Here is a 24,406-nt window from a genome sequence, read left to right on the forward strand (position 1 = left end):
TAAACAGGTTACCTGTTATGTACTGAGTTGAATAGGATCCAAAATGCAGCAGTCTGATTGGTCCTAGAACAATAGGATACAGAATGCAGCAGTCTGATTGGTCCTAGAACAATAGGATTCAGAATGCAGCAGTCTGATTGGTCCTAGAACAATGCCAGCAGTATGATTGGTCTGCAGGAGCCACCCAATCCAGCTCCAGAGGGAAGTGAATCCACAACCTGATTGGCCCACAGGAGAATTCCGGAATTAGCCAATCACGTGCAGCCCATTGTGTAAATAATGTATATAAAGCAGATACTTTGAGGGGACTTTCATTCCTCCTCACCACTATGAGCTGAATAAAGAGCATGAAATCCACTTTCGACTCTGAGTATATTTCAGTGATGGAGGTGAATTAGTTAAACAAGTTACCCAATCAGAACCCAGTGGGGTGGAGTCAGAGGGACTATAAAACCAGCTCTGAGAGGGGCAAAAGGGGAGTTCGTCAGGAGTTGGGTGGTTGGTTGGAGTGGGAGTGAATTGGGATAGAGTCTGTGGGTAGGTTGAGTTAGTGTAGCGAAATAAGTTGAATCAGGAACAGTTAGGAGCTAGGAAGACAAGTAAATATCTGAGAGGTGGTTTAGTGAGTGAGAGCAGGTAGCGGAAGTTATAGGTCTGGATAGGCACCCTATGACTGTAATTGACCGATACCATTTATGAAACCACACACTTGTTAAACTGCAATAAATAAACAGAAGTTTATGTTCCAATTTAACCCTGACTGAACTCAATATTGTACCAGGTAGGGCCTGGGTGGTGGCAGCGAGAAATCAAGTGGTGGCATTGGGATCAATAGATGGTGAAACGTCCCGGGAACCTGTGTGATCGCCACAGAGGCATCCACAGACGTTCTCCTAGTTTGCATTGCCTGCCTTTTGAATCAAACGTCTAAGTCGCAGGTGTCAGGCCCATGCCCCCAGTGCTGCCTGCCAGCGCCGAGGCAAAGATCAACAAAGTGGTTGTTTGGTTGGTTGCGGTTTGCATTTCTTAGAGATGTGGCTGAGACACCTGCTCATCCTGTGGTTTCTGCAGATCTTCCCACAATGTGATGAAGAGGGCTAATACCTGGCTATTGGCAAAAAGCCAGTAAAGCACAGGAGACCAGGTGGGGGGATGTGTTCGGAGGTGAGAATTTGTTTTAACGGTTTGCTCACATCACATAGAGAGATTTGGACAGCATTGCAATTATCAACACACATCCCCATGTGTTGCCTTTCGGCAAGCTCTCCTATTTTCTGCCTGCAAGTACGTTGCTCTGTCCCAGCTCCTGCCAACCTAGCAGTTCAAAAGCATGCCAATGCAAGTAGATAAATAGGTACCACTGTGGCGGGAAGGTAAATGGTGTTTCTGAGTGCCCTGGTATCCGTCACGGTGTTCCTTTGTGCCAGAAGCACCAGAAGCGGTTCCTTTGTGCCAGAAGCGGTTTAGTCCTGCTGGCCACATGACCCGGGAAGCTGTCTGTGGACAAACGCCGGCTCCATTGGCCTAAAAGCGAGATGGGCGCCGCAACCCCATAGTCGCCTTTGACTGGACTTAACCATCCAGATTTCTGGGACGTGGGTGGTGCTGTGGTCTACACTACTGAGTCTCTTGGGCTTGCCAATCGGAAGGTCAGCGGTTCAAATCCCAATGATGGAGTGAGTTCCCATTGCTTTGTCCCAGCTCCTGCCAACCTAGCAGTTTGAAAGCATACCAGTGCAAGTAGATAAATAGTTACTGCTGTGGTGGGAAGGTAAACAGCGTTTCCGTAAGCTCTGGTTTCCACCACAGTGTTCTGTTGCGCCAGAAGTGGTTTAGTCCTATTGGCTACATGACCCGGAAAGCTGTCTGTGGACAAACGCCAGCTCCCTTGGCCTGAAAAGCGAGATGAGCGTCGCAACCCCATCGTCACCTTTGACTGGACGTAACCATCCATAGGTCCTTTACATTTACCTTTACGTAGGCAAATGATTTTGGCATGCCCTACTATCTTCTTTGGGGACGCGGGTGGCGCTGTGGGTAAAAGCCTCAGCGCCTAGGGCTTGCCGATCGAAATGTTGGCGGTTCGAATCCCTGCGGCGGGGTGCGCTCCCGTTGTTCGGTCCCAGCGCCTGCCAACCTAGCAGTTCGAAAGCACCCCCGGGTGCAAGTAGATAAATAGGGACCGCTTACTAGCGGGAAGGTAAACGGCGTTTCTGTGTGCTGCTCTGGTGCCGGTTCGCCGGAGCAGCTTCGTCACGCTGGCCACGTGACCCGGAAGTGTCTCTGGACAGCGCTGGCTTCCGGCCTATAGAGTGAGATGGGCGCACAACCCTAGAGTCTGTCAAGACTGGCCCGTACGGGCAGGGGTACCTTTACCTTTACTTTTTACTATCTTCTTTTGGAGTGGCTTTCCTTGAAGTTCCATCGTATGTAATAGAATTTGCACAACATTCTCTTGAAATTGTTTTTTCAGTATCAACCTTGGATCATGCAGAACAACTCCTCGGCGTTCTTCCCTAGCACCTTCTCCAAAGTGGTCCTAGGAGCCAATCCTTTGTGGCTGACTCATCTCTTTTCCCTTTGCTTGGCTCCAATCAGCACAAAAGGCAAAGAAGCCTCTTCTTAGTGACTAAAAAGCTTCCCTTTCATGCTGATTGGGCAGCTCTAGGGCACTGTTCTTAGGCCTGTGCCATTTCCCTCTGACTGATGATTCCTGGTTATAAGGAACTGGAGGGGAGCTGGCCTAGCAGCAATCTGCTCTTAATAATATGCCCCTCATTGCACAGTGAGACGGAAAGAGGTCGAGGAGGTGGCTTCTACCCCCTGATGTGGTTTCCGCAGCCTTGGTAAGAAGGCAATTGTAAGAAGGAAACAAAGCATAAGTCCGTCCCCTTTGTAGAAAAGAAGAAGAGGAAGAAGAAAGCTCTCTACAGAGAAGGACAATGCATGGCCTTCAAAGAGAATTCGTATCTGTGAGAGTTACAAAGGCATCGGAGAACTTCCTGATTTCCTAAATCACGAATGAGCGTCATGCCAAGTACAGTGGTACCTCGGGTTACAGATGCTTCAGGTTTCAGATGCTTCAGGTTGCAGACTAACGCAGAAATAGTGCCTCAGGTTAAGAACTTTGCTTCAGGATGAGAACAGAAATCGTGCTCCAGCGGCGCAGCGGCAGCGGGAGGCCCCATTAGCTAAAGTGGTGCTTCAGGTTAAGAACAGTTTCAGGTTAAGTACGGACCTCCGGAACGAATTAAGTTCTTAACCAGAGGTACCACTGTATTCTGCAGTTGGGTCACGCAGGTTTGGTTTGGCTATTCTTGTTTGGTAACAGCAATCATTATTGTCCTTGAGGTATTGGCTTGGATCCAAATACTGGTCCTCTTCGGTGTAGAGCCAATCAAGGCAGTGATGGCCTCCAAGGTGGGCGGCTTTAGAAGAGGGTTCAACAGATTCATGGAGAAGAGGGCTTTCAATAGGTCATTATGGCTATGCTTGTCTCCACAGTTGGAGGCAGCAATGCTTCTGAATACCAGATCCCATAGGAGGGGAGAGGGCTCTTGTGTTTGAATCCTGCTTATGGGCTTCACATAGGCATCTGTGGTTGGCCACTGTGAGAACAGGATCCTGGATGAGATGGACCACTGGACTGACCCAACGCTCTTACATTCTTCTGAGTCCATTTCCTCCGCACCATCCCTTCAATTATAATTGGGAAAAGCAGGGATTTCTCACCTACGAGAAATGGAAACAGATAGCTTGAATTCCCAGCAAAGGTGCAGGGGTGAGGGATAAAATCCAGTTGTGTTATTTCATTTCTCACACCCACTCGCTTTGCTTCCCTATCCATAGCAAGACTAGCCCTCCCCACATATGGGGACAGGAGACACCAAAAAGGGATGCAGTGGTACCTTGGTTCTCAAACGCCTTGGTACTCAAATAACTTGAAAGCCCAACACTGAAAACCTGGAAGCAAGTGTTCCGGTTTGTGAACATTTTTTGGAAGCCAAACATGCTCCGTTTTGAGTGCCACACTTCCCTTTTGTGTGTTACCCTGAGGTCTGTCTGTTTTTGCTAGTTGTGTTTTCGTTTTTGTGGCTTTTTCGTTTTTGTGACTGTGTGGAACCCAGTTCAGCTTCTGACTGACTGATTGATTGATTGATTGATTGATTGTGTGGCTGCAGTCCATTGTTTATTGCTTTCATTTTATGAATCAATAGTCTCGTTAGATAGTGAAATTAATCTTAAATTGCTGTTTTAGGGGTTGTTTTTAAAAGTCTGGAACGGATTAATCCATTTTGCACTACTTTCTATGTGCCTTGGTTTTGGAATGCTTTGGTTTTGGAACGGACTTCCAGAATGGATTAAGTTTGAGAACCAAGGTACCACTGTGCTAAAATGTTGTTTGGTTTGCACTCTAGCCTCAAAAGGGTGGAATTGTTCTATATAAAGCCAAGGCTTTACATTAAAATCAATGTTCATAGCATCCATTATATTAAATAGCAGGTAGTGAGATGAGAAGTAGAGACGTCACCTTGCCAACAAAGGTCCGTATAGTTAAAGCCATGGTTTTCCCAGTAGTGATGTATGGAAGTGAGAGCTGGACCATAAAGAAGGCTGATCGCCGAAGAATTGATGCTTTTGAATTATGGTGCTGGAGAAGACTCTTGAGAGTCCCATGGACTGCAAGAAGATCAAACGCATCCATTCTAAAGGAAATCAGCCCTGAGTGCTCACTGGAAGGACAGATCCTGAAGCTGAGGCTCCAGTACTTTGGCCACCTCATGAGAAGAGAAGACTCCCTGGAGGAGACACTGATGCTGGGAAAGATGGAGGGCACAAGGAGAAGGGGGAGACAGAGGACGAGATGGCTGGATAGTGTTTTCGAGGTTACCAGCATGAGTTTGACCAAACTGCGGGAAGTAGTGGAGGACAGAGGTGCCTGGCGTGCTCTGGTCCATGGGGTCACGAAGAGTCGGACACGACTAAACAACAACAACAAAGTGAGATGAGACGGTGGGACGCGGGTGGCGCTGTGGGTAAAACCTCAGCGCCTAGGACTTACCGATCGCATGGTCGGCGGTTCGAATCCCTGCGGCGGGATGAGCTCCTGTCGTTCGGTCCCAGCTCCTGCCCACCTAGCAGTTCGAAAGCACCTCTAAGTGCAAGTAGATAAATAGGTACCGCTTTATAGCGGGAAGGTAAACGGCATTTCCGTGTGCTGCTCTGGTGCCGGTTCGCCAGAGCAGCTTCGTCACGCTGGCCACGTGACCCGGAAGTGTCTGCAGACAGCGCTGGCTCCCGGCTTCTAAAGTGAGATGAGCGCACAACCCTAGAGTCTGTCAAGACTGGCCCGTATGGGCAGGGGTACCTTTACCTTTACCTTTACCTTTACCTTTAGTGAGATGAGACACATAGTATTTGGTGTAAATCAAACTGCAGCAGAATGAATACAATGCTGATTGTGACGAATACAGGTCAGCATTGGAATTCTTACATGCTTATTATCCAGAGTTATGGGTAGCTGTTTCTGGGCTTCCGAAAGGCATCCGGTTGGTCACTAAGGGAGATAGGATGCTATCCTGGATGGGCCTTTGGTCTGATCTAGCAGGCACATTCTGCCCCGTGGAATTAGCTGGGATTGTTTGGGGAAGCCAATGGGCAACAATAGTGTACAATTTTCATTTAAGCCCCTGAACCACATGTTCATGCTCCTTGTGACCTCAGCTGATGACATCAGGTATTCAAAACAGTGCTGAAGAAACCAGGCAGTATGTCTAATCTCCCACCCCAATGATGACCACCACACAGCCGGAAGGAATGCACCACTAAATTACACTCAGATGGGAGGTGGGTGTTCCCACCCTTTGCGTCATGGATGATGCAGCTGTGCTTAAGAAGAAAGGTTATATTTTGGGGCATACTCTGGGTGAGAGTTCCTTTGCCAAAGTGAAATCCGCCTACTCAGAGCGCCTGAAATTCAACGTGGCCGTGAAAATCACAGACCGGAGGAAAGTCCCAAACGAGTTCCTGGAAAAATTCCTCCCCCGGGAGTTGGATATCTTGTCGATGGTGAACCACTGCTCCATCGTCAAAATCTACGAGATCTTTGAGACGTCTGGCAAGGTTTACATCGTGATGGAGCTCTGTGTGCAGGGAGACCTCTTGGAGTTCATCAAGAGCAACCATGGACTGCCAGAGGAAGTTGCCCGCCGGATGTTCCGCCAGCTGTGCTGCGCCGTCAAATATTGCCACGATTTAGACGTGGTCCACAGGGACCTGAAATGCGACAACGTCCTCCTGGACAAAGAGATGAACGTCAAGCTGTCGGATTTCGGGTTTTCCAAGCGGTGCTTCCGGGACGGGAGCGGGAAAATCATCCCCAGCCAGACTTTCTGTGGCTCGGCAGCTTATGCCGCTCCTGAGGTCATCCAAGGCATCCCTTACCACCCCAAAATTTATGACATGTGGAGCTTGGGCGTCATCCTGTATGTCATGGTCTCTGGGTACATGCCCTATGATGACTCCAACGTCAAAAGGATGCTGCGGCTGCAGAAGGAACACAGAGTGCTCTTCCCAGATTCCCTGAGCATGGAATGCAAAGACCTTATTTTCCGCATGCTGCAGCCCGACGTTTCTCACCGACTACGGATCGAAGATGTTTTGAACCACCCCTGGGTGCAAGGGAAGCGCCTGAAGTCCCGCATCTTTTAAGAGTAGCTAACTGGTAAAGGAGAAACATGAACGAGCTTGCTTTTGCAGAGTACAGTAAATGTGAATTCCTTTTCCGTAAGCTCCACTGCACTGCTCTCCTTATGAGATCAGGATATTATTTACATGGTTGTTTGTTTGTTTCGTGCATTTCTACTTAGGTTTTCATTATTTACATTTCTGCTTATACCAGCTTTCTCCTAAAGCACACCGGAAACAACAGTTGGCGTACTAAGATATAAGGCTTCAAAGGAAAGGGGAATGGGGAGGGTAGAAGAAAAATGAGCACTTTCAGCTACCAACTCTTTCATTAGCGTTACTGAAATATACTCGGAGTCAAGAGTGGATTTCATGCTCTTTATTCAGCTCACAGTGGTGAGGAGGAATGGAAGTTCCCCCAGAATGTCTGCTTTATATGCATTATTTACACAATGGGCTGCACGTGATTGGCTAATTCCGGGATTCTCCTGTAGGCCAATCAGGTTGTGGATTCACTTCCATCTGGAGCTGGATTGGGTGGCTCCTGCGGAGCAATCATACTGCTGCATTGCTCTAGGACCAATCAGACTGCTGCATTCTGAATCCTATTGTTCTAGGACCAATCAGACTGCTGCATATTGGATCCTATTCAACTCAGTACATAACAGTTACAGAATGAAGTTATGCTATTGATCGGGTAGAATGGAGGGTAAGAACTGATAGCACTGGGTTCCGGCAAAGCTAACAGAGGGGGGTTTGCTGCTTTCATATGATGCAGCTGGTTCCAGCAGAACCAATGGAAGCAGCTCTGAGAAAGGAGAGGGGACTTTCCACTTCCCCCTTCCCTCCACCAATTGCAGCCAGGTAGATGGGCTGTGGATTAAACTATTCTAGTCCTTTCAGACCATCTGGTCTGAACGGTTGTGAGCTATTATATGCACGAAGGTCATCCTTCTTTCCTTTTTAAACTTTCTACTACCATAGTTTTTAGCTGGCCCTATTCTGTTAATTTGAATGTTCCATTTCATCTTATTGCAGTCAGATTTGGGTAACAATAAAATTACTAATTTATTACCTGCCCTTCATCCTAAGATCCTGGGGCAGGATTCCACAATTTAAAATGCAACTTTAAAAACAGCTTTAAAACTTATTGTGGCAAAACAAAATGCAACCACAAAAATAGGGTGGAAAATATGCATCTTAAGTGTCAAAGGCCAGCGAATTACAATCAAGCAGTATATAAAAGTCAGCTAAATAAGTAAACCCATTTAGTGGTGGCTGGTGCCCATTGGGACATGTGGGGCAGCAGGCAGGGAGGTCGCCAGTAGGGGGCATCAAAGCCAACTCCGTCTAGTTCGGTCCCTATCTTACTCCTTGCCTTGTTATAGAAGGGCAACAGTGAGACGACAGAAGCAAAAAATGTGCATTTGTTGCTCCACCCACTTGTGCCTCTGGCCCTGCCCACCACTGGCATGATGTGGCCCTCAGGTGGTTTCGCAGAAGGGAACATGGCCCTTGGGTTAAGAAAGCTTCCCTACCTCTACTATAGACCTTGAGAGACAGCCACCTCGTGCTTAGCCAGAAAACAAGGAACAAGTATATTGGGAATAGCAGTTTCCAGGTACATAATACATAAATTAGTAGTAGTAGTAGTATTTATACCCTGCCCATCTGGCTGGGTTTCCCTAGCCACTCTGGGTGGCTTCCAACAGAATATTAAAAATACGACAAAACATCAAACATTTAAAACTTCCCAATACAGGGCTGCCTTCAGATGTCTTCTAAAATTCAGGTAGTTGTTTATTTCCTTGACATCTGATGGGAGGGCGTTCCACAGGGCAGGCACCATTACTGAGAAGGCCCTCTGCCTGGTCCCCTCTAACCTCACTTCTCGCGGTGAGGGAACTGCCAGGAGGCCCTCGGAGCTGGAACTCAGTGTGGGCTGAACAATGAGGGTGGAGACGCTCCTTCAGGTATACTGGGCCATATAGGGCTTTAAAGGTCAGCACCAACACTTTGAATTGTGCTTGGAAACGTACTGGGAGCCAATGTAGGTCTGGTGTTATGTGGTCCCAGCGGCCACTCCCAGTCACCATTCTAGCTGCCGCATTCTGGATTAGTTGCAGTTTCCGGGTCACCTTCAAAGGTAGAGCGCATTGCAGTAGTCCAAGCTACATAGCACACATAGACAGTTGCCTTATCAAAGGTCAGGTACTTTGCCTACATAGCCCTATATTGTCCACTCTGGCTGGCTTCAGCTCTTCAGAGTCTCAGCCAAAAGCAATGGAGGCATCCCCTCCCCGCCTCCCCCGTTCGTACTGTAGGCAAGTTTCTCCGCAAACCCCTCTCTGTCCCCCATCCAGCAGACCAAGGACTGTGATCAGAGTTCCAGGGCACTTTTCCAGGTGGGCAAACTCACCTGGCGGTTTTAAGCAGTGGCGATGAGGGGTTGCAGCCTGGAGAGAGGAGTGTCACCTGGGGAGAGTTCCAAGGGGCCAGGCACAGAGGCTTAGGGCTGAATCACACATTATGAAATCCTTAAACGTATCCTAAGAACACAGCATTTCCGTGCGCTGCTCTGGTTTCGCCAGAAGCGCCTTAGTCCTGCTGGCCACATGACCCAGAAAAACTGTCTGCGGACAAACGTTGGCTCCCTCAGCCAGTAAAGCGAGATGAACACCGCAACCCCAGAGTCGTTTGCGACTGGACTTAACTGTCAGGGGTCCTTTACCTTTTAAGAACATAAAACAGCAAAATGAAACAGGAGAGGTACAAAGATACAGGGGAAGAATAAATAAATATGGCCTTCGTAGAATTACAGAGATGGAAGTTGTCTGCCAAGGATCACCAAGCCCAAGCCCTGAAATGCAGAAATCACCTTGCTAGGGTGTCAAGAAACACCTGGGAACTAAAAAGCATGTTTGTTTACCGCACTCCCTTTTCTGCCGTTGGGTTCTGAGACATTGGCCATTTCAAAGTCACTTGGTCCCACGCATAGCTTTGGGTGGGGGCTTGAAAAGGGGAAGTGTGTCTCTTAACGCTCTAACCACTATTCCACACTCCTCCTCTCGTGCTACTTCTTCCTTTTTTTGACAGCCCAGGACTCATTTTATTATGCCGTGTGTGTGTGTGTGTGTGTGTGTGTGTGTGTGTAAACAGAGAACAACCTTACATTTACAGAGGAAAATGTCCTCTTAATTATATACCCAGCATATAGGTAAAGGGACTCCTGACCATTAGGTCCAGTTGTGGCCAACTCTGGGGTTGCGGCACTCATCTCGCTTTATTGGCCGAGGGAGCTGGCGTACAGCTTCTGGGTCATGGGGCCAGCATGACTAAGCCGCTTCTGGTGAACCAGAGCAGCACACAGAAACGCCGTTTACCTTCCCGCCGGAGTGGTACCTATTTATCTACTTGCACTTTGATGTCCTTTCGAACTGCTAGGTTGGCAGGAGCTGGGACAGAGCAACAGGAGCTCACCCGTTGCAGGGATTCGAACCGCCGACCTTCTGATTGGCAAGCCCTAGGCTCTGTGGTTTAACCCACAGCGCCACCCACGTCCCCTTATTAATTATTATGTCATGTGTGTGTGTGTGTGTGTGTGTGTGTGTGTGTAAACAGAGAACAAACTTACATTTACAGAGCAAAATGTCCTCTTGAATTATATACCCAGCATATAGAACCTTAGAAAAGGACAATACGAGTGGACTCTCTGTGCCCTTACCACAGCAAAAAGACTGATCCTGATGAATCGGAAAAATAAAAATGCGGCTCCCTTCTACGATTGGATTGAAGACTTATACAAGCTCACAACATATGAACAACTTGCATATAAACACAGACTTGCCATGGACAAATTCAGTGATATTTGGAATCCATTCTTACAAATACTGTAATAGGTTAAGATCTGGTGAAGTACACTAACAACCTTGTAAAGGATACAGTTTTGGGGTCCCCTCTTCCCCTCTTTATTTTCCCTTCTACACGGGTTCTGTTTCTCTTTTTCTTTCTCTTTTATTTATGTCTCACCACGTTTAGTGCACATATAATTATGTCCTTTTTGAAGGTTCAGTAAAGAGGTTTAAAATCTAAAAAAATAAAACAAGAGAGTGGGTTTCAGTACAGCTCTCAATTTGATTCAAGGTTCTTCTGAAAGATCTTCCCAAAACTTAATGGAGAAGAAATGTCACCTTTGGCGGAAAAGATCTGGCGCCATTCATCACAGGCAGAGCAGTCCTCCTCTTCAAGAAGGGTGGGTGGGTTTTTTTCTTCAAAGGAATCATCTCCCAAGAGCCTTCTGCGATGAATGGAATAGTGGCTCTTATTAATAAGAATTGCCTCCAAACTTCCTTGTTTATCAAAGCTTTGATGTTTTACCAAGGTGCAGTGACACCATTGGAGAGACACAGCACATCATCTGTAGGCAAGGCACGTTCCATTGACCGTGTTCTCCTTGATTCAAGGGTACCTGAAGACAGGGGAAGGGAGGGCTGTTCTTTCTAAGTGTGTGTCCTTTATTGTATTCCATTTCTTCAAAAGTTTTTGTGTACCGTGAGTGGGCCAGGTTGACAAGGAGGAAGTTAGTCAGCAGCATGATGTGGGGCTATCAGCCTTGACATCAGTCCCATGTTCCTTGTGACCCATAAAAGGTAAAGGGACCCCTGACCATTAGGGCCAGTCATGGCAGACTCTGGGGTTGTGGCGCTCATCTCGCTTTATTGGCCGAGGGAGCCGGCGTACAGCTTCTGGGTCATGTGGCCAGCATGACTAAGCTGCTTCTGGCGAACCAGAGCAGCGCATGGAAACGCTGTTTACCTTCCCGCTGGAGCGGTACCTATTTATCTACTTGCACTTTGACGTGCTTTTGAACTGCTAGGTTGGCAGGAGGAGGGACCGAGCAACGGGAGCTCACCCCGTTGTGGGGATTCGAACCGCCGACCTTCTGTTCGGCAAGTCCTAGGCTCTGTGGTTTAACCCACAGTGCCAATCGTGTCCCATAGCTCTGCCTTAATTAAGAACTAGCTGGGTGTGCCCAGGAATTTGTAGAAACCAAAAAAATTGTTTTTTAAAAAAATGGATAGTGTAATTTGTGTGTGTGTGGACCCATCACACCAAATAATGGGTCCGCCATCTTGAATCAAAATGGCGCCTGGAATCCAAGTGTAGGCAAACACCACGTTCCCCCTGCCCTTTGGGAACCCGCATGCCAGGTTTGGTAATGATATCCCCAGAGGCAGCCAAATCTATGCCAAAAAGGGCCAAGTCGCTTTACAGTCATATTTTGGTCCACCATCTTGATTCAAGTTGGCACCCGGCATCCAAATGCCACTGCTAACTGCCGCCACCACTTCAGGACCCCTTGTGTAGTGATGATTTCTCAAGAGGCAGATAGACAACCAACAAACAGGTCGACAGACAGACCAACCACTCTTCCAAATACTTAGTAGATCCAGAGTTAGTCCCGGGCCCCATCTGCACTATACATTTAAAGTGGTACCATACCGCTTTAAACATCCACAGTTTCCTGCAAACAATTCCGGGCCCTGCCTTTTGTTCAGGGTGCTGAGAGTTGTTAGGAGACACACACATACCATTCCCCTCCCAGGGTTACAATTCCCAGCATTCCCTTTGGAAGAAGAATGTGCCCTAAGTTTACTTGACATATCCAGACCTATAGTTTTGTAGGGAAAATGTAGCATGGAGCTTTGATCTCCCTCCTGTCTGCAATACATAGGTTGGTCTCTTTGCAAAAAGGTCAGCCCTTTTAAAGGCTCCCAGGCTACCTGAAATATCATATCTCCCTATATAAGCCTGCCTGGGTGTTGAGATCCTCAGGTAAGCACCTCAGAAGCACAGCTGCTCAGGACAAGAGACAAGAGTCTTTTCTGTAGCTGCCCCCATATTGTGGAATTCCCTGTCTGGATAAAGGACATTTTAATTGCCGGTTCTAAATGTATTCTATTTGGGGTGGATGAGTTTATTTTTATGGCTTAGGATTTTATATATTGATGTTTTCTAAAGTTGCAAGTTGCCGTGAATTTCAGTCTGGGAGAAAGGTGGGATATGAAGACATCAAATAAGGAAATAAATAAATAGTCATAAGCCCGTACTTTCAGATGACATCCGGGAATGTTACCTGAACCCTTGGCGTCCCAAATGACTTAGCTCTGACACAAGCCATTGTGACATCACAAAAGAATGTTGAGGGTTCTCCTGCAACATCCCAGGAAGGGGAGCCCCAGGCCATTTCAGATGACCATCCTGGAATGTGCGTGAATCGGAGGGGGGCAGGATACGGGATGCTCAGCCAACTTGAACATATTGCTTAGGGTCAGGACTATGGATGATGCTGAAGTTCTTAAAAAGAGAGGCTACATCATGGGGATCAACCTCGGAGAAGGGTCTTACGCCAAGGTGAAATCGGCCTACTCGGATCGGCTGAAGTGCAACGTGGCCGTCAAGATCATCGACAAGAGGAAGGCTCCTCGGGACTTCTTGGAGAGGTTCCTCCCCAGAGAGATAGAGATGCTGGCCAGGGTGAAGCACCCCTGCATCATCAAGACCTATGAGATCTTTGAGACCTCCGACGGCAAAGTCTACATCGTGACGGAACTGGGCGTGCAAGGAGACTTGCTGGAGTTCATCAAGAAGAGAGGAGCCATTCCTGAAGACGTAGCCCGCAAGATGTTCTACCAGCTCGCCAACGCCATCAAGTACTGCCACGAGCTGGACATTGTCCACCGGGACTTGAAATGTGAGAACCTTCTTCTGGACAAAGAATACAACATCAAACTGACGGACTTTGGCTTTTCCAAGAGAGTCGCCCGCGACGAAGATGGCAGGGTGGTCCTCAGCAAGACTTTCTGCGGTTCAGCAGCCTACGCGGCCCCGGAAGTGCTGCAAGGCATCCCTTACCAGCCGAAGGTTTATGACATATGGAGCTTGGGGGTGGTCCTGTTCATCATGGTGTGTGGCTCGATGCCTTACGATGATTCGAACATTAAGAAAATGCTCAAGCTACAGAAGGAGCACCGGGTACACTTCCCCCGGTCCAAAGTGCTGTCGGTCGAATGCAAAGATCTCATTTACCGCATGCTCCAACCCGACGTCTCCCGCCGACTCTGCATCGACGAGGTTTTAATGCATGTGTGGATGCAGGACCAGAGATCCGCTTCGGACACCACGCTCATGAAGTCGGGGGAATGCTCCCACCACCATAATCAGATAAGGGCCATGTTTGGGAAGGACTCGTCGGGGCCGGAGCCTTCGGACAACGAGCAAATTCTCCAGGAAGAAAGGCATGCAGACTTGGATGTCCTCTCTGACAAGATGCAAAGGACTTGTCTTTGAAAAATCCAGCAGCCCAGCGACAAGCAGAGGTGAATAGGACAGTGGGTTTCTGTAGCACCGCCAGTTCCAGAGACCTCTTTAAAGACTACGTCCTGAAAACTTTTTTTGGAAAGAGATAAAAACAATTTGGGAGGCATTTTCTTTTCTTTTCTTTTGGTCAACATCAAGTCCTTTCAGATTGTTGCTGGCCACAGGAGCCAACAACATCTGCACCTCTCGACATTTGCAAGATGCACAATGTTGGATGGAGAGGGAATAGATTTTTCTCACCCTTTTTTAATCCTCTGTAAACAACCGCACCATGCAGCTTAAAGCGCTCTTATACCACTTCAACAATCATGGAGGGTCCTGGGATCTGTCATTTGCTAAGGATGCCGGGGGGTTAGCTCCGTGAGGTCAGCACCCTTAACCAACAACAGTTCCCAGGATCCTTTGGGGTGGAGAGGAGCCATGACGGTAAAAGTGGCCTAAGAGTGTTTTCAAAATGGTTGGCGTAGATGTGACTTTTGCCATGTCCTGATGAGTCTTGGCCTGATACACCTTCCAGGTTGGTACCTGCTACTCGTGAGAGCTAAAATATAGCTTCAAAGAGACCCGCCTGCTGTAGCACCATTCAGTTTTTTCTGCAATGATGACCAGCTGCAAACCCTTTGAACTGGCTGCGTATATGATGGCAACTTCTGCCACAAAAGGGACACACACGTAAGGTATCTGTGCTGAAGTTCCACGTAAGAAATCAGTCCCAGTGAAATTAAGGTTATAGAAAATCCAGATCCAGTAAAACTATAATCTTAAACTCTCTCCCTGTGTTTTGTTTTTAAATGGATTCCTTACTTAGCACGTGCAGGAATTTCAGCTAAATCAGGGGTGATTTCGACTGGCTTCCGGCCAGTTTTCCCCAAACCATCCCCACCTGCTTCTCAGTGGATGTGGCTCGTGTGACATCATCTGATGGGCAGGAAGGCAAGATAAAATCCTGTTGCACATGCCTGCTATCTGGAGGGACCAGGGGCACACAGCCAAACAGAGCAGGGTTTAACCCCTGCTTGTCAGTCGATGAGCAGGGGTTAAATCCTGCATACATATTAACGCCCATTCCTGATTCAGCATAGTAGGTAAGGTAAAGGGACCCCTGACCATTAGATCTAGTCATGACCGATTCTGGGGTTGCGGTGCTCATCTCACTTTATTGGCAGAGAGAGCTGGCGTACAGCTTCCGGGTCATGAGGCCAGCATGACTAAGCCCACACAGAAGCAGCCCACAGCCCACAGAAACGCCGTTTGCCTTCCCGCCAGAGCAGTACCTATTTATCTACTTGCACTTTGACGTGCTTTCGAACTGCTAGGTTGGCAGGAGCTGGGATCGAGCAACGAGAGCTCACCCCGTCGCGGGGATTTGAACCGCCGACCTTCTGATCGGCAAGTCCTAGCCTCTGTGGTTTAACCCACAGCGTCACACCCTGCTAAAATAATGGGGTTCCCCCGTCTAGTTTAGCAGGAGATTTTGATGCACTCCCCTTCATGAGTCAGGAAGCGGTTGGCCTAGAACCTCCTGTTAAAACTACAGTGACCAAAATACTTCTTTTGACCACCAGCATTACGCTTTCCACTTTTAAGTTCGGAATAGAGTAGTTGCTTTGGAATATGATACTCAGGCATGCGAACAACATGACCAGTCCAACGAAGTTGATGTTGAAGAATCATTGCTTCAACACTGGCGATCTTTGCTTCTTCCAGTACACTGTCATGAGTTCGCCTGTCTTCCCAAGTGATGTGCAATTTTTTTCGGAGACACCATTGATGGTATCTTTCGAGGAGTTGGAGATGGAGTTTATTATAAGTGGTCCATGTTTCACAAGCATACAGTAAGGCTGGTAGTACAATAGCTTTGTAAACAAGCATTTTGGTTTCCCTGCAAATGTCCCAGTCCTCTTACACTCAATTATTTTTATTAATTTTCCAAACTATTGCAAATCCAACCAAATTACTTTAATTTAATACAATTTCTTAAAATCAGGTTTCCCATTCCTGTTGCAAACATATGTCAATCGTTTCCTCCCATAGCTGCATCATTTCTTATTTAGTGTTTAGTTGTCATCCGTCAGTCTTTGTTACGTCATTCTTGCAGCTGACCACATTTTTCTCCTTACAAACAGCACCTCTGTTACATCTTATAAGTATAAAATCCACTACATGTGTGTTATCCTTCATAAACATTGTTGTTTCAGACCTGGTGTCCTGGGAGAATTAATTACTATCTTCCATTGTTCAGTTCTTTGCAGTGTTTTTCTGGATGTTACAAGGTCCCATTACATCCCTTCCACTGTTCACCAACTAGTGTACAGGCTGCGGCCGTAAATAACTCACAGAGTACATGTCCTGTCTCTGTCATTAAAACTCCACTCTGGAGTTCTTCCTTGGCACACAGTTAAAAACAAAATATTTTCTCAAGTTTGGCCTCTTGCCAGATCCATTCGGCAGCCGTTCATTCTTCTCGCTCTGCATCGCTCCATCACACTCCTGGCCTGATCCAAAAAATAATTTTAAATAAAATCCATTCAACCTCAGTTGAGGGGGCAGTCTGTGGTAACAGACAGAATTATTTCATTATTCAGGGGAGGACAAGAAATAAAACCATTTGAAAACCCTTTGAGAGCACAACGCACCTTGTCCTCCCCTTTCCTTTCCCAGCTGTTGTAAGCATTATCAAGCTTAAAAATAAAATATTTGGATACCTTCAAAGAACCAAGCTCAGTTCTTTCATTAGCTGATTGATTGCAGCCCATTGGCTAATAATAATAATAATAATAATAATACAGTGGTACCTCGGGTTAAGTACTTAATTCATTCTGGAGGTCCGTTCTTAACCTGAAACTGTTCTTAACCTGAAGCGCCACTTTAGCTAATGGGGCCTCCCGCTGCTGCTGCGCCGCCGGAGCACGATTTCTGTTCTTATCCTGAAGCAAAGTTCTTAACCTGAAGCACGATTTCTGGCTTAGTGGAGTGTGCAACCTGAAGCGTATGTAACCTGAGGTACCACTATAATAATAATGATGATGATGATGATGATGATGTATTATTTGTACCCCGTCCATCTTGCTGCGTTTCCCTAGCCACTCTGTGCTGCTTCCAACAAAGATTAAAAATACATTAAAAATGTCACACATTAAAAGCTTCCCTAAACAGGGCTGCCTTCAGATGTCTTCCAAATGTCAGGTAGTTGTTTTTCTCTTTGACATCTGGTGGGAGGGTGTTCCACAGGGCGGGCGCCACTACCGAGAAGGCCCTCTGCCTGGTTCCCTGTAACTTGGCTTCTCGTAGTGAGGGAACCGCCAGAAGGACCTCGACGCTGGACCTCAGTGTCTGGGCAGAACGCTGGAGGTGGAGATGCTCCTTCAGGTATACTGGACCGAGGCCGTTTAGGGCTTTAAATGTGAGCACCAACACTTTAAAGCCCTAAGGAGTGACTGCCATTGACTTGTGATGCAAGCCGGAAACCCAAGCACTCTGCAATCGGGAGAAAGCTGCACTCGCAGAGCTCAGGCGATGCTGGATTTCGGTATCTGCATGCTAGGAACAACACTGCACTCTGTCTAGGATGGGTGTAGGGAGCAGACAAGGGACCTTGCCTCTTCAAAGCAGCTTTCTCAGCTAACATACTTATTTCATTTTTTTACAAAGAAAAAACCATATCCCATCTTCAGTGTTATCACCTGCTGGTCAGTTAAAAGCTAGGGCAAGTAGAAAGCTCTTAAGGTAAAGGTAAAGTACCCCTGACATTTAAGTCCAGTTGAGAACGACTCTGGGGTTGCAGCACTCATCTCGCTTTACTGGCCGAGGGAGCCGGCGTTTGTCCGCAGACAGTTTTTTGGGTCATGTGGCCAGCATGACTAAGCCGCTTCTGGCGAAACCAGAGCAGCGCATGGAAATGCCGTTTACCTTCCCGCCGGAGCGGTACCTATTTATCTCCTTGCACTGCGTGCTTTCAAACTGCTAGGTTGGCAGGGGCTGGGACTGAACAACAGGAGCTCACCCCGTCGCGGGGATTCGAACCGTCGACCTTCTGATCAGCAAGCCTTAGGCTCAGTGGTTTAGACCACAGCACAGCTGGGTGCAAAAGTTGCCAACATATTGGCTGTGGGCACTCACAAAGTCTCCCTCCATTCATGATTCCCTTGGTCAAGAACTGGTGAGTGTGTTTCCCAAGAAACCAGAGGCCTTCCTCCTGGGCATGGTAGACCAGAAAGTGTTAAAAAAGGATAGAACTTTGTTTATGTATGCTACTACAGCAGAAAGAATTCTCATCGCAAAGCACTGGAAGACACCAGATTTACCCACGCTGGAAGAATGGCAGACGCAGTTGATGGACTACATGGAACTGGCTGAAATGACTGGCAGAATCCGAGATTTGGGAGAGGAAGTAATGGAGGAGGACTGGAAAAAATTTAAGGACTATTTGCAAAAACAATATAAGTTGTATGAATGTTAAGAATGTGTACGATTAGGAAACTTTTGCTTCAGCAACTTGAATAGGTGAATTGGAAACTAAGTTATAAGAAAGACGAGGTGGAGAACATGAAACAACCATACTATGTTTATTTTTAAGGTACAAATAACTGAGATACAGTATTTTGAATTTAGAAACATAGTATTTGAAAGATACAGTAAGGCATGAAATAAGGTAACAAATTGCTGATGTATTAATTGCAAAGAACGCAGGATTCGGAAGATGTGGGGAAGTCCGATTGTTAAAGTATTTTGGAAAGTTGGAGTTTATGTATTCTTTCTTTTTCTTATCTTCACTTTTTACTTTTTATTCTGTAAATCTCTGACTATCTGAAAGAAAATTTAATAAAATATATTTTTTTTAAAAAAAGAACTGGTGAGTGTGGCTGCTTTTCTCTCCCTTGGGAAAGTACACAGAGCCGAAGGAGGAAGTTGGAAGAGTACCCCTCTTCCCCATTTCCTGTCTCAGCTCTATGTGCTTTTTAAGGCTCAGGTTAATATCACCAGACCTGGCTTTAACCCAATTCACTCAGAAAAGTCAAACTTCTGTGTACATGTGCATGTACCCATGCTCTCTCTTTCTCTGCAGGAGGGAGCTGATCCAGCAGAGAGGAGAGGAGAGAGCAGTTGTTATGTACTGAAGTACTGAAGTTCTCACCCTGGGCCAGCAGGGGGATACTGTAGATAGTTTTCACTCAGGTCCACATATGCAAATAAGGAATTCAAAGTGATGTTCAGTGATTGGATAGTTACAGAAGGTTGTTACTGTTGCTTTGTAGTTGAGCTCTATATAAGCAAGTTGGCTGAACCCTTCAGTTCAGTTCTGTTCTGGCCTATGAATAAACAAGAGCTGTCTGAAGAATCGCTGTGTCGTCTGATATGTTCACCCACAACTTAACAGCAGTGCCCAGAGTTCTCCCTCAAAAATCCAAATGTGCCAATGTGGACTTAAAACTGGTAGTGATCCCTGCCTGGAAGCTATCAGACTAGGGACTTAGCTATACAGCTGCAAATATAACGTTTTAAGAGTGCTTTAAGTACATTATTCAAACGTGACACTAGATGGCGATGGCGAGCTTGTGGCAAATTCAACATATTTTTCAAAACGTTTTTCAAAACATTTTCGCATTTTTTTTATATGGGTCTAGATTCTACCTAGGCTCTGGGGACACAGTGGCAATATTGGAGAGCAGCCTTTCCCACAATTTCCACCCGCCTAACTCCCAAAGTTGAGGGGCAGGGGGCAACCAAAGAAGGGCCTCCAACCATGATATTGACAAGCGAGAAGGTGCTTCTGGAAGGAGACGACCCTTTCGTCGCCTATCTGAGTCTCGGCACCAGCAAATTCACACAGCCGAACTGTTGGGTTAGGGTGCTTGCTCACCCAACTGCTTTTGTCATCGTTGGCGAGGCCATAGTCTCCAGCATTCCTCAGATGAAAATAAGAGCCGTTGTTCACTCATCTACCCCTTCCCCAACCCTTCTGGGACCTCAATTTTTGTACTCCCACCACCACTGTGGAACACTTCCAGTCAGAAGACCAGCGAGAGCAACCATCATTGCACCAATGGGACACAACCTTTCTGGCCTCCTCCAAGGGGGGGGGGTCCTGAACCAATGGATTCAAAAGGAGGTTCCCCCCCCCCCACACACACACCAGGGACTGGGGGCAATACTTTGATCTGGGAAAGGGGATGAAGTGGACTAGGGTCAGGAGGGAGAAATATGTTGGGGACACCCAGAATGCCAGCATGATGGCAGGTGTACTCCTGGAATTGTGCCTTGAAATCCTGCGTACAGCTACAGGAACATTTTTGGGACTGGGGTGGGAGTTTAGAATCCAGAATGCGGCAGCAAGACTGGTGACTGGGAGCGGCCGCCGAGACCATATAACACCGGTCTTGAAAGACCTACATTGGCTCCCAGTATGTTTCCGAGCACAATTCAAAGTGTTGGTGCTGACCTTTAAAGCCCTAAACGGCCTCAACCCAGTATACCTGAAGGAGCGTCTCCACGCCCATTGTTCAGCCCGGACACGAGGTCCAGCTCCGAGGGCCTTCTGGCGGTTCCCTCACTGCGAGAGGCCAAGTTACGGGGAACCAGGCAGAGGGCCTTCTCGGTAGTGGCGCCCGCCCTGTGGAACGCCCTCCCATCAGATGTTAAAGCGATAAACATCTACCTGACATTCAGAAGACATCTGAAGGCAGCCCTGTTCAGGGAAGTTTTTAATATGTGACATTTTAGTGTATCTTTCATCTTTGTTGGAAGCCACCCAGAGTGGCTGGGGAAACCCAGCCAGATGGGCGGGGTACAAATAATAAATTATTATTATTATTATTTATTATAACCAGAGAGGCTGAATCTGTAGGTTTGGCACAAAAATGGCTGTTTAACTTGCTTAAGCTGAGAACATTGTGAAAGTGCCACTAGGAACTCCATGTAGCCACGTGATTCACTCAAGATGAAGAACCCCGTGAAACCCCAAGGCGAAGGACCATGCAGAGTCTGTTTGGGCCTGTTTTCTGATATTTTAAATTTTTTTCTGCAGGGATCTTTCCTGAAAGTTAGCAATGATCTTGAAATGCTGTTAATTCATGCTTTTTACACGACTGGTAGTCTGAAAAACTCTGGTGCTAAATTTTAATCTACACGATGGTCATCTTAACATGTAACTTGGTTTCTGTCACCTCAAAACACGTCGTTTGACTTCTGCATGTCATACTTAACAAGATGCGGAATTTTAAAAATGATGTCACCTGATTCCTCTGCAACCCCAATGCATTGTGGGAATCTGTTCAGAAGCTGACTTAGCGAGGACATCTTACCTCATCCATTGTCTGGAAATTTCACGTTTAACCACTGTATTTGCTACAGGGAAATGAATAAAGGACCTTTCAAAGTCCAGTCAAGTTTTCTGTATCCAGTCTGGGTTTATTCCATGGATTCCTAGCTTTCATCAGCAATTTAAAACAACTTATGATAAGCTAAATCAACGTTTGAACACTCTGGAGTGGGGTGAAATTCCCCTACTCAGATTAATTTGAGGGTTGCTTGATAGTATCATGAAGGTGGAAAGGAAATAGTGCCTGTGTACTAATCTGCAAATGTCCAAACTCTTTCAATACAAGACAATTTCCTTCTTTCATTTTCAGGCTAAAAAAAAACCCCAAACTAGAACAGAGATGGGTTGTTTGTTTTTAAAGAACCTATAATGTTCCCCCTCCAAAGATCATTTGTCTCTGAGGTTGATATTGACTATTATATCACAGACTGCTAGTTGCTTAATGCTAGTTGTGACATCACATGGAGACATCACCCGATAAACAATGCTCAAAATTCTATGTCATCCAACTTCCCAGAACCAGGCAACCCTTCAATGACCAACAATGGAATACCTAGTAAGTGGCTGGAAGAGTACGCCAACAATGTGACCAAACTTATCTTTGCGTCTGCCTATAGCATGATGGACGACGCTGCCGTCCTTAAAAAAAGAGGCTACATCATGGGAGGAAATTTGGGAGAAGGCTCTTACGCCAAGGTGAAATCGGCCTTTTCGGAACGGCTGAAATTTGACGTAGCAGTAAAAATCATAGACAGGAAGAAAGCTCCGCTGGACTTTCTGGAGAGGTTCCTTCCGAGGGAAATAGACATCTTAGCCAAAGTGAACCACCGATCCATCATAAAGACCTATGAGATCTTCGAGACGTCAGATGGCAAAGTCTACATCGTGATGGAGTTGGGAGTCCAGGGGGATTTGCTGGAGTTCATTAAGAGCAAAGGGGCAATGCCTGAAGACATTGCCAGGAAGATGTTCCGCCAGCTATGCGCCGCTATAAAATACTGCCATGATTCTGACATTGTCCACCGGGACTTGAAATGTGAAAACCTGCTTCTGGACAAAGATTATCACATCAAGCTTTCGGACTTTGGCTTCTCCAAACGCTTGACCCGCGATGAAGACGGCAAAATTATCCACAGCAAGACCTTTTGCGGTTCTGCTGCTTACGCCGCCCCAGAGGTGCTGCAAGGCATCCCCTACGAACCCAAGATCTACGATATGTGGAGCCTAGGGGTCATTCTGTACATCATGGTCTGCGGCTCCATGCCTTACGACGACTCCAACATTCGGAAGATGCTGAGGCTGCAAAAGGAGCACCGGGTTCATTTCCCCAAGTCGAAAAACCTGACCATGGAATGCAAAGACCTCATCTACCGCATGCTCCAACCGGACGTCGCCCGGCGGCTCCACATCGACGACGTTTTGAGCCACGTGTGGATGCAGCCCCCCAAACCCAAGTGCATCTCGACGACTTCTGTCATGAAAAACGGAGAGAGTTCCCGGACTGAGTGCGATCACAAGCCAAATCACAAAAGCGAAGTGCAAGTAAGCAGCAAATCGGAGTCCAAACAGGCTGGACATTCCCGGCTGGAGGTAGCCGAAGGAGTGGGGAAACTGGGGGAAATCGTGAAACCAGACAACCTGGCAGACGATGTAGTGCTGCCCCAGTTTGAGAACACGGAAATCTGATACACCTGGAGCAGCAGATGCCCATTCACTCAGGCAACAGAGAATAGGTAGCCCAAATGCCCAATCAAATGGACAAGGTGGTTTCGGGGACGGGAGAAGATGAGAGATTAGTGGAGGAAGCAATCAGAAAAGCAGACTAAATGAAAAGAAAGTAAAGAGGTTTCTTTATAAGCACTTTTATACTTATATATATATATCGATACCTATAAAAGGACACAATATTATTAAATATTTTATACCTTGATAAATATTTTACTGTAATTGCCCACTGCCTATGAACCAAAAGGGGTGGTGTTTTTAATCACCTTGGAATTAAGCTGACGTGCCTTTGAAAATACAAGGTTTTACGCTCTCCAAGGCCTCACTAAAGAGAGGCAGGCAGTTGCAAAGAGAGTCTCAAGGTTCTCTTGAAACCCACTCCAGCGCTTAGGCCCTACCTGCAGCCCTGTAACAGTTTATACTGTCATGGCTTCCCCCAAAGAATTCTGGGAACTGTGGATTGTTAAGGGTGCTGAGAGTTGTTAGGAGATCCAGATTCCCAGAACTACAATTCTCAAAGTGGTTTCACTGTCAGTCCGTGAATAAATAATAAGTAAACAAAATATGGTCTGAAGCTCAACATCAAAAAAACGAAGATCATGGCCACTGGTCCCATCACCTCCTGGCAAATAGAAGGGGAAGAAATGGAGGCAGTGAGAGATTTTACTTTCTTGGGCTCCATGATCACTGCAGATGGTGACAGCAGTCACGAAATTAAAAGACGCCTGCTTCTTGGGAGAAGGGCAATGACAGGCCTAGACAGCATCTTGAGAAGTAGACACGTCACCTTGCCAACAAAGGTCCATATAGTTAAAGCCATGGTTTTCCCAGTAGTGATGTATGGAAGCGAGAGCTGGACCATAAAGAAGGCTGATCGCCGAAGAATTGATTCTTTTGAATTATGGTGCTGGAGGAGACTCTTGAGAGTCCCATGGACTGCAAGAAGATCAAACGCATCCATTCTTAAGGAAATCAGCCCTGAGTGGTCACTGGAAGGACAGATCGTAAAGCTGAGGCTCCAGTACTTTGGCCACCTCATGAGAAGAGAAGACTCCCTTTAGAAGACACTGATGCTGGGAAAGATGGAGGGCACAAGGAGAAGGGGGCGACAGAGGATGAGATGGTTGGATAGTGTTTTCGAGGTTACCAGCATGAGTTTGACCAAACTGCGGGAGGTAGTGGAGGACAGAGGTGCCTGGCGTGCTCTGGTCCATGGGGTCACGAAGAGTCGGACACGACTAAACGACTAAACAACAACAACAAACAATGACAAATAATAATTGTAGCCCTGGGAGG

At 46.8% G+C, this 24,406-nt stretch overlaps 3 protein-coding genes across 3 annotated transcripts; all 3 read left to right on the forward strand.

The window, feature by feature from the left end:
- Positions 1 to 5,795: 5,795 nt before the first annotated feature.
- On the forward strand, positions 5,796 to 6,711 carry LOC114586994 (testis-specific serine/threonine-protein kinase 1-like). The gene has a single exon (XM_028710877.2). The coding sequence runs from the start codon at positions 5,872 to 5,874 to the stop codon at positions 6,709 to 6,711; it is 840 nt and encodes a 279-aa protein (XP_028566710.1). The 5' UTR covers positions 5,796 to 5,871.
- A 6,228-nt stretch (positions 6,712 to 12,939) lies between these two features.
- On the forward strand, positions 12,940 to 14,355 carry LOC114586736 (testis-specific serine/threonine-protein kinase 1-like). The gene has a single exon (XM_028710503.2). It carries the CDS (start codon positions 13,027 to 13,029, stop codon positions 14,035 to 14,037), a length of 1,011 nt encoding a protein of 336 aa, XP_028566336.1. The 5' UTR covers positions 12,940 to 13,026; the 3' UTR covers positions 14,038 to 14,355.
- A 7,648-nt stretch (positions 14,356 to 22,003) lies between these two features.
- LOC114586995 (testis-specific serine/threonine-protein kinase 2-like) lies at positions 22,004 to 23,071 on the forward strand. Its single transcript, XM_028710878.2, has one exon. It carries the CDS (start codon positions 22,004 to 22,006, stop codon positions 23,069 to 23,071), a length of 1,068 nt encoding a protein of 355 aa, XP_028566711.1.
- The last annotated feature ends 1,335 nt before the right edge of the window (positions 23,072 to 24,406 follow it).

The sequence above is a fragment of the Podarcis muralis genome, chromosome 16, assembly GCF_964188315.1.
Source record: "Podarcis muralis chromosome 16, rPodMur119.hap1.1, whole genome shotgun sequence".
NCBI classification, from domain to species: Eukaryota; Metazoa; Chordata; class Lepidosauria; order Squamata; family Lacertidae; genus Podarcis; species Podarcis muralis.